We start from the raw sequence: 12,938 nt of genomic DNA, 5'->3' as shown, positions 1-12,938 counted from the left end.
ACAATGAGATGGAGGAACGTCTGATACGGACAGTTCTACCACCCTGTCCTGTAGGCTGAGTGCTTGCAGAGTTGGAGGTTGCCAGGTCCAGCTAGATTTATAAAGACAAAAAAAAAAAAAAAAACAGCCTACGTGTTCATAAACAATGTATGCGTAATGGAGTAATATGGTATTTCTACAAAAAATGTAATCCATTACAGACTAATTTTCCTACTATCTTCCCAGTTCGAATTAATCTGACGTCATTAACCTGCTTAGAAAGGGTAAGTAAGGATGTTTTTACTGTACTATAAAAACCTCAAACGCTTCATTATAAAGTTAAAAACGAAGTCGTGGATAGCAGTATTTACAAAGAACTTGAAAAAAAGAAAACAGCACCACCTGTACCGCTTAATATAGCCAGACCTGGCAACAGCGCAGAGCGCCGATCCCGCCGGGCTGCTGGGGAAGAGATTCCAGCGCCACTTTCCACAGAGGAGCGGAGCGGCTCGCAGGTCGGCAGGATGACTTCCAGGAATAAAAGCGAAAAAAACGAGAAGTCGGAAAAGGCCTTGGCAGCGGACAAAGAACAGTTTGTCAAATCTCAGGTACAAGTGGGTTTTTTTTTTTCATGCTCAATCATGCTCAAAACGCCCAAAAATGCGAGCATCGTTCACGGTTAAGTGACATTTTCTAACATGTATGTATACTATTCGATGTACTGTAAAAGTTTACAGAACTGGACCATTTCCTCGTTCCAAACTCCATATCAGATGTGAGTCTCCACTCTCTAGTTAGCTGAGCCACATTTAAGGATATACAAAAATTTTGTGACAATAATATAACTCCTTTACATTTATACAAAGTACATTCTTAGTGAGATTCATACAATCATAGAGAGTGAGGAAGGTGACGTATTCTTTTGATCCAGCTTGTTTCATACTTGGAATAGATAGAAATACATTGGCGTGATTGCTGTGTAATTGCTTGGTCAAAAGAATATGTTGGTAATAATAATTAATATACTTTAAATGTTTTATTTGATAATAAAGTCCTGATAAAAGTATGTCAAATAGTGAGCTAATTTTTCATAAGGCATTGCCTTCCGATTTATGCAATTATATGATATCTCCTTGCGAACGAATGCTAGACTCCTGCAAGATCCTTTCTTAGAAAGTAAACAGTGTCTTTATCTTTATTAAAACATTTACTAATCACGTACTGTGCATTTTACAGTGGCAGACAAAGTTTGTTTTAGAAAGAACTTGGTTTGGGTGTTGGTCTTCCCAACACTCAACAGTCTGTCGTTTTTAAATAACATTACAAACTTAAGAAGAAGCGACCTGAAAATGTGCCGATTGCCTCCAACTTACAGGAGATCATAAACAGAGAACTGCCATCTTTGGCGATGCCCCTTTCACTGAACAGTTATACCAGACAATAAACAAGTAAATAAATGTGTAATTTTTAACTCTGTCCTCTTCTGTTCACCTAACTGTTCACAGCAGCAAACATTCTAAGATTTTGCACAACCGAACCTTAGATCATACAAGCATCTCCCAGGAACGTTCACTTTTTTTCCCTTGTTTTCCTCATCCCACTCTAGCTCAACAGCATTAGCAAATGCATCACAAGCTCAGAGACTCCACTGAAGGAGAAGCATGCTCGCAGTATCCTTTGATGCCACGTGTTTCTTTTCATTTTCATTTCCATTATATGGACGTAGTACAGCGTGTCACTGGCACGCTTGACACGAACCGTGTTCGCTGTTTGAGGACGTTTTGCATTAATGCACAGTATACAGTACAACTTGACGGAATTATAGACATCCTCATGGGAACCCATAAGGAGGGGGGAGCCGTGACCTTCTGGTCCCATGCGGTGAGTCTGCCTCTGTCCAGTAATGCCATCCTCACCTGGAAGTTCTGCTACATGGTGCACAAACTGCTGCGGGACGGACATAGCAACGTGAGTTTTGTCTGAAAGGAGTTTACATTCAGAATAAGCGCACCGAAACAAATGGGGAGGTGTGGCAATGTTCTAATGCATTTACTTTTTTGTTTGGCAGACACTTCGGGACACTTATGGACATTGCCCAAATATTAAGCAAACTGGCGTCCTGTGGGTGAGTAAACAATGTGTTTAGAAATGGATGTTCTTGGTGCTGTTTTGGAGTTTATGTTGGCAGAAGAAATATATGTGTATGTATGTGTGTTATTCCTCAGGGAAATCTCCATGATCGCTATGGGCATATTGTTGCTTTATACTCAAAGTTCTTGTGCCACAAAATTGAATTCCATAAAAAGGTAAAACGCAAAGATGGTTAAAATGCTTCAGCATAAACACTGTATCCTTATAGTAATATTTGTTTTTAAAAAATGCCTTTTATTAATATTTAAAAAATTTCAGTACACAGAAATCCCACCAAACCTTGAGGTTCCTGATACAGTTCTTGACAGGATCATTTCTGTCGATATCAACAAAGTGTGAGTCTTTCTACGCGTTTCTAGTGTGCAGGAAAACTATTTGTGTGAATGACTTCATAGAGCTCCATGTGCCCCTTTCTTCTCAGATTTGAAACTACATTAGAGGTCTTCGATTACATGGATGCAGCACTGAAATTAGAAGAAACGGGTAAGCAGCTTTTTTCCTTCCAAGGACTCTGTATGTTAAGACACACAAGAGAATATCTGTATCTCGGCTTGAGTCGACCATGATGTTGTTACCAGTGTTTGGACAGATGGATTCCAACAACGTGAGTTCGGCCACTTCAGTGGGGCAGTGTCGCCTGGCTCCTCTGGTTTTTGTGATCCAAGACTGCGGCCCACTGTATCACCTTCTGGTCAAGCTGCTTTTCAAGCTGCACAGTCGTAAGTAAATGTGTAAAATCACATCAGCATTCCAGCTTATTGAAGTATAAACGAAAAAAATTAATTCACAGGTATACCTGCTGATGCGCTTCTGGAGCATCGGGAGAAGTTTCGTGAGCATTTCAATGGGTAAACAAGTGAATTGACTCTAAAGATACAAACCACATTATTTATCACATTCTACGTTAAGTGCTGATACAATTCTTCACTTCTTCACTCCGATGTACTTTTTTGTCATAAAAACATTCATATTTGTGCATGAATGAAGAAACAAATGAATAAATTAATGAAATTTGTTAAGTCAGTAAGAAGCTATTGATTGTAGCGTTTCAATTTTTTTTCAGGTACTACTGATTTAAAAAGCAATAAAATGTTAAATAGTACAAATCATATTAAATGGATACATGTTGCATGTTGTTGCAGATGCTAGTAACTCATATATTGTTGTACTCACATATTTTAGCTTGACAGTATTTTTTGATCGGGCCAGACAAATCGAATACTTCAAAACCATTATCCAGATTCCGGATCTGCCTGAGGTAAGCAAGGGAACCATTTACTGTCTCAGGTGAAAACTTTGTGTATGTAGTCCTTTCTTGTTGTTACAATCCTAAATCTAAATGATTGAGGAGTGTAGATGTATTCGAGTCATCTCGTCTGTGTTTGTGCCCCATGTATGTCTATGTTGACAATGGACATATGTACAGTCCCCTCCAAACTTCCTGCGTGGTGCTGCATTGGCAGAGCATGTCAAGCCAGTCGTGGTAGAGAATAAGCTGTTTGAGGATGAGGACCTCGAGCAGACTGACATACCTGGCATGGTCTACCCAATGGTACAATGGCATCACTGGCACGTTGTCTCCATACTGCACGGATGGCCATCCGTTTTTTAAACACATTATTTCTTGTAGATGTATGCATACAACAACTACTCTGAGCCTCCCTCTCAGGGATTTGAACCAAGGTAATACTTTTCTTTCTGTCTGGCCTTTAATGGAATTATTAGAATATGCTCACTGAACATTTCATTATTTTACCGTAAAAGATGTTAGGTTTATTCATACATTTATGCTGATGTGTACTCAGGGAGGTTGACACCCTGCAGAAGGAGGTGGAGGCTGTGAAGAGAGAGGTCCAGGCTGAGGTATTGTGTGGGAGTCTGCATGTGTATGAGATGCCCTGGTCAGGTATCTAATCAAGTGAAGCCAGCAACAATAACACAGAGGGCATCACAAAACAAAGTATTAGATCGTTTTGCTTTATTGCAAAAAGGTTAAAAGTAAGTAAGGAAATAAGTAAGTAAAAAAAAGTAATCTGGTTCTCCTTCACACAGACAGGGAACAGTTCATTGGAACTGGGATTAAAGAATCTAGATATGTTCAGAAACATAAAAATAATATATTTTTTTGTAATAATAGTGATTATATCTTTTAAACTTTTTGTGGTCCTGCTGTTCCTTAGGCCCAGCTGTGCGTCATGCAGCTGAGGTCGCAGGTGAATCAGCTGGAGGCCGAACTGGAGGACCAGCGTACTCACAAGCAGATTGCTTTGGTGGAGAACGAGCGCCTTCGCATGGAAATGGATGCCCTCAGGGCTCACACTGCAATGAATGCCAGCATGCACACCACGGCTGAGGAGGCTGATAGTGAGTGCCTCACTGCTGCTGTATGACTTTTAAATAATCATTTTTACACATTAAGATTAGTCAAACCTTTGTGATCACTGCAGGCAGGGCCCAGGCTGCACAGTTGCATTTCTCCAGGCTGAAGGAGAAGCATGCTGAACTTGTATCAAGGCATGCGGATCTCATGAGAAAGGTACAGCAGTGATCCCTGTAGGCTTATGTCTTATGACATTAATTCCTGTTGCACATTAATTAAAAATAAAGTTTCAAGGTGCAAATAGTTAGAATGAAAAAAGGTGCACAAAAGGAGTTCAATATACACACATACTACAACTGGTATAGATATTCAGAAATAACATAATTGTTATATTTTTTCACCCAGAATGCAGACACAGTGAAGCTCCTGGCCACTGCTCAGCAGGGTCAAGATGAGACGGTCAGGGCTAAGCAGCAGATTGAGCATGAGGTCGAAAAGATGAGGCTGGAAAACAGCACCAAGGTGTTCTGTCCATCATCTGTGAACTTTGTGAAGAAATCAAATGGAGAAATAAATCAAGCTTCTTGTTTCATTCTGGGATAATCATTATGGCCCTGTTTCCTCAGTTTCATGGCCAGAACCTGGAGATCGACAGACTGAAACGCGAGCTAGAGAACGAGAGAGCTGAGGTGGCTCGGATTCACAGTAATCTGCAAAGCAAGGAAAAGGCAAGTTTAACTGGGTTACAGTTACACACACACACCTTCATAGATTAAATTATCACTGCAAATTCACACTCACTCACTCATCATATCCGCTGAAAGAATAAGCAAGATTAAACATTATGTGTATCATTTCTCTACAATATCAGACGGATCAACACTTTTCTATCAACACAGGCAGTAGTAATTTTACATTTACAGCATTTATCAAACATCCTTATCCAGTGTCTTACTCAGGGACACAATGGTAGTAAGTGGGGTTTGATCCTGTGACTTTATGGTCTTCTGGTTCATAGACGAGTATGTTCACCACTAGGCTACTACCACACATGAATACACATATCCAGGTTGCGGGTTCAGAATAAAATGTTAATTTTAGTCTGAATGTAAAATTTCACAGGGCCTGAGGCCCAAATGACACAGTGTACTTGTTTGTGCTGGACACTCCTTCATGTCTGTGTGCTGCAGGCGGATGATCATCTCAGCAGCTTGCTGGTGGGGCTGCAGGAAGAGAAGGACCTCCTTCTGCGCACTGTGAGGGAGCAGGAGGCCGAGATCGCCCGACTGCGTCAGGCTGCACAAATGCATCAGGCCACCCTGCAGCAGGAGAGGGACAGGAGCCAGAGAGAGCTGGCTGTACTGCAGAACCAGCTGCAGGACAAGGTTCGCAGACCCAGGGTTTCTTAAGATGCATAGACAGGGATTTTATTCCTGGTCAGTTTTGGAGAAAGAAAGAAAAGATAAAATAAAAAATGTCACATGAATATAATGCAGAACCGATTGGATGCACAGATCCATGACTGACTTTGGTATTGACCTCTAGATTTCCTTTAATAGCAAGTGTGTGCATGTCTGATGAATGAATGGAGTGTTCAGATTTGTGTGTGTGTGTCCAGATGCAACGAGAGGAAGATCAGAGGCTGGAGATCGAACGGCTAAAGCGAGAGCTGGAGGATAAAAGGGTGGAGGCGTCCAGAGCACAAAGTGCCCTGCAGTTCAAGGAATCGGTGGGCACTTTTCACATTCTCTTGCACCCTACTTCCTCACTGTGGAATACTTAATCCCGGTTTTGGCAGTACATCTCACTTACGTAAGGTCCAAACCAAACATCCAGACAGAGTTGTGGTTGGTGAACTAGTGAACGTGACATCATAAACACAAAAGTCTGCCTATATGAATAAAAGTAAGGACTGCCTTTAAATAATTTAAACATCCACTAGTCTCAGGTGAAGTAATGTGCAAAAGCTCCAGTGAAACCACAAACGTCTAGGCTGTTAACGTAACAAAAACCCTTATGTCAAACCCTTTCATCAAATTCTGATTTACCTTAACCATTTATAATAGAATTTCTTTTTTTTTACTTAAATAATGATGTTATGTGTAAAAAAAAAAAAAGAAAGAAATGTGTCCAGAGACTCTATTGTCCTTTGTTGTTCACTGAGCAGCAATGCAATATTCCATCTGCCTCAATTTTCAATCTTTAGACGTTTGCTTGAAGGAGATCATTCACTAGTTTACAGAGTGGGAGAGACCAAGATCAAGATGAGACCAAGATGTACTCTTGTTGAGGCCTTATTTGTGCCAGTCTTATTATCTGTAAGAAATTTTCATAAATTGTTCATGTGTGTATATGTGTTTGTGAGTCCAGGCTGGTGACCACCTCAACAGTGTATTAGCGGGGCTTCAGACCGAGAAGGAGGTTCTACTGCGTTCCGTAAGGGAGCAGGAGGCTGAGATTTCCAAACTACGCCAGGATGCACATCTCCACCAGGCCTCCCTGCAGCAGGAGAGGGACAGGAGCAACAGGGAAATTGCCACTGCACAGAACCAACTAAGGGCAAAGGTTTGTAAAAGGCAGTTTCATAGTTACAAATTCTGTTCTTCATTTGAAGTGAAGATTGATGTGCTAGTTTTAATTTGGTAATTAAAACCAGGCTTGGACAACCAGAAGCAAATTGTTAATCACTCGAAATGCCCATACAGTTATTTCATAGGTAATTTTTAATGCTTTTGCAGATCGGACGGGACTTAGACCTGCAGCAGAGGCTTCAAGATGAGCAGTTCTCCCTGCTGCAGTGTGCTGTGGTTGAAGCAGAGGGGATTGTTTTGGATGCGGTGGCCAAACTGGATGATCCACTGCATGTGCGCTGTACAAGCTCTCCAGGTGAGCTCAAAAACGTCAACATTTACATTTATGGCATTTAGCAGATCCCTTTATCCAGAGCGATTATAGGGACAGTTATAGGGACAGTCTGACCGAAGCAGCTCAGGGTTAAGTGTCTTACTCAGGGACACAATGATAGTAAGTGGGGTTTGCAGCTGTGACTTTGTGGTCTTCTGGACAAACCACTAGGCTACTACCACCCAACTGGAGAATCATGGTCTTTGATCTCCTCTTGTAGATTACCTCATCAACCGTGCTGAGACTACTTTGGGCTCTATAGACAAAATGCAGCAAAGCCATACGGGTTACTTGAGGAACTTGGATGGTGAGTTTGAATATGGCAATATGTCATTATTTCTGTACTAACAGTGTGGATCAACTTCAGCCTGACTGTTGTTATTGTGCTGCTGTCTCTTTTTCATAGATGCCAGTGGGCTACTGAGGGCAGTAACCCAGTTCTCCCACCTTGCTGCAGACACTATTGTCAATGGAGCAGCCACATCACACTCTGCACCAGTAGACCAGGCTGACCGTGAGTCTAGTACACACTCAGCTAAAACCAGCAGCCTCTAGTGGTGGACCAGTCCTATTTACTCAATTTCTTTACTAAAAACAAATAATTTATGGAACTTGATTTTATGATAATGCCCTTCAGTGGGCTGGCACTACACCATGGGTATGTCCCTGCACTGTGCCAGTGCATCAGGATGGGTTCTGGAATAATAATGACTGCAGTAAATCCATTTTAATTCTCGTACCATTTACACTGGTATTCTTTAGGCATGTAAACATCAACATAAAAAAGTGAGCATGTGTATCTGGGCTGTTATCATTCATGGCCCTTTTTTATTATAATTATAATATTTTTATTTTTCTCATTTAACTTGCTACAGTCATGGCAGACATGACCAGTGGACAGAGGCAAAGAGAGAGAGAAAAAAAAAAACAAGTTGGTGTAGAAGTTGACATGGAGGGTGGAGGAAAGAAGGAGAGTTGGTGAAGGACAGCGACCATGTGCTTCTATACCTGCTTAAACAGACAAAAAAGAAACAGCAGAATAAACTTCTGTATAAATCACAGTAAATAATGAATATTAAATGTTATTTAACAGCGCGTAATACTAATAATACAAGACATGTTCAGCTGCCCCAGACAATGTGTCTGTGAGTACGTGTTTGTGCACCTATGTGAGCCCTTATGTGTAACACACCTTTGTGTGTTTCTCCATGTAAGTGGTTAATAGTGTTTGTGGGGAGCCACAGCACTGCTTACCCCAGGACACAAAGCCAACAAGTAGGATACCCAGGCCATAGACATCCAGAGACCCCCATAGGGCACGGGAGTCCCTAGAGGGCTACCGCAGGAACAATTGCTGCCACCCCCCATCTAGAAAAGGGCAGAGGAGAACCCCGGAGAGGGAAATGCTGAGCCAGATCCAATAAGACTATGGGATTGGACACTAGTAATGGTTGTGCCACTAATGCTTGCATAATTTATAAACCATGCCTGTATAGATGAGCAAATACTGAAAATTGACATGTTTTCATGACCAGTGGCTAGTTCTCAGGTCCATGATTCTCTATGCCGCTGCAGGTCTGACTGAAAACTGCCGGGACTGTGCCACTCACTGTCTGCAGTTCCTCAAAGAACTCAAGTTCAAGGCCACTCTCCCTCGTGCAGACCCCACTGCCATCCGATATGTCATCCAGCGCATCTTGCACCTCGGCCAGGTGAACAACAAAAAAAAAAAATGCAAACTGCTTTGACTTGACCTGCACCAACTCACCGCTTCATTTGAAAGTAGAAATGTTCACACATGCTCTTCACATTCAGGATCTTCGACCCAGAGGCCTTGACGTTCAAAAGGAGGAGCTGGGAGATATGGTGGACAAAGAGATGGCTGCTACTTCCTCTGCCATTGAGGAGGCCGTGTTGAGGATGGACGTAAGGGCAATACTGCTTGATGTCCAAGTTCCAAGATAAAACAAGAAAGCCTGGAACTCATCACAGTTTATATCTCATCATGCAGGAAATCCTGAACCAGGCGAGGAGGGACACATCTGGAATAAAACTAGAGGTCAACCAAAGGTTAGTTGTTCATAATGTAAATAGTTCTCTGGTCTTGATGTTTATGTGTTTCTAAACATGTAATTAAGACATTTGCTTCAAATGTTCCTTGATAGGTTTCATTTATAAGGACCCTCATGTCAATCAGCATGAGCTGGATACATAAAATACAAATTTTGTACATTTGGTTTAAAGTTCTAACATACCTCTTTCTGACAGCATCATCCATTCCTGCTCTGATCTGATGAAGGTAGCATCCATCCCTTTGTATTTCAATGCAAAATATCAAAGAGCTCTTTCCAGATGGTCACCTTTCGTTCCTTTGTGTCCAACAGGCTGTACACATGCTGGTCACATCGGCCACAGACCTGCAGAAGGACATTGTGGAGGGTGGTAGAGTAAGTAACGTGGTTTATGGACTGTTTTGTAGGCTTGCAGTAGGCGAACATGAAATGCCTGCTGCTTCCTCACTGATCACACAGATCGCTGGTGTCCTGTCTCAACAGGGAGCTGCTTCTGTTAAGGAGTTTTATGCTAAAAACTCATGCTGGACCGAGGGGCTCATTTCTGCTGCCAAGTCCGTTGGTTGGGGAGCCACAGAGCTGCTGTAAGTGTGTGTGTTTATTGGGGAAACAGTCATAGTAATATGGCCAATCATACATATTGTCATTGTTTTTTTTCAGCAACTCAGCTGACAAAGTGGTCTCAAACAATGGAAAGTTTGAGGAGCTGATTGTCTGCTCCCATGAGATTGCAGCAAGTACTGCTCAGCTTGTTGCAGCCTCCAAGGTATGAAATCCACCAGATTATCCACCAAAACAATACATTTCTAATAAATCAATAATGTTCCGTAATCAACAGTTCCATATTCCCCTTTTATGTGTAACATACAGGTAAAGGCAGATCGGAACAACAGGAAGCTTCATACTTTGCAGCAGGCCTCCCGTCATGTTAATGACATGGCTGCTGTGGTGGTGACATCCACAAAGGCTGGTCAGATGCAGTTCGAAGACAAGGGTGTGTATGAGTCAAGAATTGTTGTGCCTAATAGAAATGTGTGAGATGCAAACACTGGTTGTACAAGTGAACCAAGGGGTTGACAGCAACAGAGGAAATGTCATTTGTTAGTGTACGTAAGTTGTTTTTTGTGTATCTGTATTTCCATGTGGGAAGAGTTTTTTTATTTAACTCCTTCACATTTCAAAGTCAATTATCTTCTGCACCACTTTGTCCTGACTCGGTCTATGATATTTTTATTCCCTGAATGTCAGTGGGCAGAGAGTGAACCCACTGAATGAACCCATAGAATATTATTGTCATGGAGAAACAAATTGCAGCTTCATAGAGTCCAACTTGGCTTTGTGTTACTGTCCCACCACATTAATTAGTTCATGCTGAATTGTAGCTATGCAGGTCATCACTAAGCAGGAAGAAATGTAGAACACAATATCCAGGAACTACATACATATGATGATGTCCCTGTAGAGTTTAGGAAATATGTGTTATTTATGAGATTTAGCATAACATGCAGAATTTTTGCATTCAATAATCTGGATCTATGTCACAGTAGAGTATAAGCAACCTTGCATCCATAATGGACACAAAACATTATTCTAGATATTCAGTATATATGCTTAAACTTGTTTGGAATTTATTAGCCCCGATGTGTTTTTGTTGTAGACCCTATGGACTTTTCAGGGTTATCCTTGATTAAACTGAAAAAAGAGGAAATGGAGACCCAGGTATGTATCCAAGTGTTTGCAGTACCTTAATGCATTTTGTATTTTTCTTCTTCAACTTCCCAAAAACTATTTTTATCCATTCCTTAAAGGTCACATGACATGAAAATTTCACTTTGTGAGATTATATAACATTAATACAAATTCCCCTAGCCTGTCTATGGTCCTGCAGTGGATAGAAATGGTGATAGGTGTAAAGAGTGCTTTGGTCATTCTGCTTCACCATTCAAAGAGTGGTAGCTCAGACGGTCAGAGCTAGAATTTGTCCCCTTATATCGTCAAGGTTACCTCCCATTTCTCATGCTTTGCCCACCCAGAGAATTTCCCACCCCTCCCCTAAAACATGATCTCCACCGACCATCATGGCTTCGGTTGCTCAGTGATTGGATCTTAAACTCTCCTCCTCCTCCCACCTCGCTCCTCCTCATTATCATTTAAAGCTACAGACACAGAAACGGCGTGTCCTGGGGAAATCTCATTGTAGGACTTCAAGGATGAATTTTGGAAAGAGACTTCATATATGTTATTAGGGTACAACTAAGACCTTTATAAAAGCAAACAAATTTTTCATGTCATGGAACCTTACAGATCCCACAGTCAGTGGTACAATTTAGTTAATAGTTGTTTTTTTTATTAGTTTACTTGTTTATTGAATACTTAATTTAATGGTTTACTTGTATGTGAGGAAGAGAAGGAAGAGAAAAAACAGCATAGGCTGACCGCTTTCTGAAAGCAGTCTAATAAATACAGAAACTAGTTATAATTTGTTAATGACAAATCCAGCTGCCTTTTATTTACCACATAGTACACTTTTTGGTTTCATACTGGTTTCATACTGCTTTTTGTTGTGAGAAAAAAATGTGCCCTGTTGTGCAGGTTCGGGTACTTGAGCTGGAGTCTTGCTTGGAAAAAGAGCGAGTTCACCTTGGAGAGCTGAGGAAGAAACACTATGAGCTTCGTGGAGCTACGGATCAGCCTGCTGGAACGGAGGATGAGGATTTAGCCAACTATCCTCCACCACCACCCGTCCTCTTGAGCCCAGAGCCTCCTACCAATCCCTTCCTCGCCAGTCGGCCTTCAAACCCATTTTCCTCCGAGCCAGTGAGACAGGAAGCCCAGAAGACGGCACCCACAAAGAAGTCCTCTATCTTCCACAGATCTGGAACCCTGTTGAAGAGTGCGGTAGGGTTATTTTCAGCCTTCGCTTATGTTCTTACTTTTACTCACTGTGTTTGCTTTCTGCAATAAAGAATTTACCATCAACCTTATTCCGTTACAGTTTCGATGAGAGGCATCGGGAACAGAGGGGTGAAAGAAGATTTTAATTTCCGATCCTATTAAAAACGGGACATAACATCACTTTACACTCGCACTGTATCCAAATATTAGTGTATAAGTGTCTTGTAAGAATTGTTGTTTAAAACACTTTTTAGTTAAAGTTGGCTTAACTTTGTTATATGAAGACTCGTTTGTATACTTGATATAATTATCTATGCATTCAAAACATTCACAAAATGCAGCAGTGGTGAAACTTACAATAATTATGTAGAACTGACTCTGAATTTAGTTCAGTGCAATGGAAGCCTTGGTTTGCTGTTGCATTCCTTTTTGTATTTTGATGTGGTTTCATTTTTGATGGTATTGCTTTATTTTTGCCACCGATTTAAATGCATTGGTTTTGAAACTGTCAGTAAACAAATGTGATTCTAAATAATAAAAAAATATATTTTACTCTTACTGAAACATTAGTCTAACTTTTTTTGTTGTATTTGTCTTGTGTAGTGCATTAAAAAAAT

The 12,938-nt window shown here is 41.1% G+C and overlaps 1 protein-coding gene across 1 annotated transcript; it reads left to right on the top strand.

Annotated features, from left to right (window-relative positions):
- The first annotated feature begins 453 nt into the window (after positions 1–453).
- On the top strand, positions 454–12,885 carry hip1r (huntingtin interacting protein 1 related). Its single transcript, XM_028972787.1, has 34 exons — positions 454–587; positions 1,586–1,649; positions 1,805–1,947; positions 2,048–2,104; positions 2,205–2,285; positions 2,389–2,465; positions 2,552–2,613; positions 2,709–2,849; positions 2,921–2,978; positions 3,313–3,388; positions 3,557–3,682; positions 3,761–3,813; positions 3,936–3,993; positions 4,311–4,494; positions 4,578–4,666; positions 4,856–4,972; positions 5,077–5,178; positions 5,641–5,835; positions 6,069–6,179; positions 6,821–7,015; positions 7,189–7,336; positions 7,575–7,661; positions 7,761–7,868; positions 8,930–9,066; positions 9,170–9,280; positions 9,366–9,424; positions 9,623–9,653; positions 9,739–9,801; positions 9,910–10,010; positions 10,087–10,192; positions 10,297–10,420; positions 11,084–11,145; positions 12,019–12,324; positions 12,422–12,885. The coding sequence occupies exons 1-34, from the start codon at positions 504–506 to the stop codon at positions 12,428–12,430; spliced, it is 3,525 nt and encodes a 1,174-aa protein (XP_028828620.1). The 5' UTR covers positions 454–503; the 3' UTR covers positions 12,431–12,885.
- The last annotated feature ends 53 nt before the right edge of the window (positions 12,886–12,938 follow it).

Source organism: Denticeps clupeoides, chromosome 3 (assembly GCF_900700375.1).
Source record: "Denticeps clupeoides chromosome 3, fDenClu1.1, whole genome shotgun sequence".
Lineage (NCBI taxonomy): Eukaryota > Metazoa > Chordata > Actinopteri > Clupeiformes > Denticipitidae > Denticeps > Denticeps clupeoides.
The sequence above is the reverse complement of the archived record's forward strand: the minus strand, read 5'-3'. Positions and strand labels throughout refer to the sequence as shown.

Bases quoted from the DNA above. Each gene is read 5' to 3' on its own strand.
- hip1r (XM_028972787.1), top strand. From the start codon at position 504: ATGACTTCCAGGAATAAAAGCGAAAAAAACGAGAAGTCGGAAAAGGCC. The intron at 2,286-2,388 runs GTAAAACGCAAA...AAAAAATTTCAG, and splicing joins AAATTGAATTCCATAAAAAG to TACACAGAAATCCCACCAAA. The intron at 3,994-4,310 runs GTATTGTGTGGG...GCTGTTCCTTAG, and splicing joins AGAGAGAGGTCCAGGCTGAG to GCCCAGCTGTGCGTCATGCA.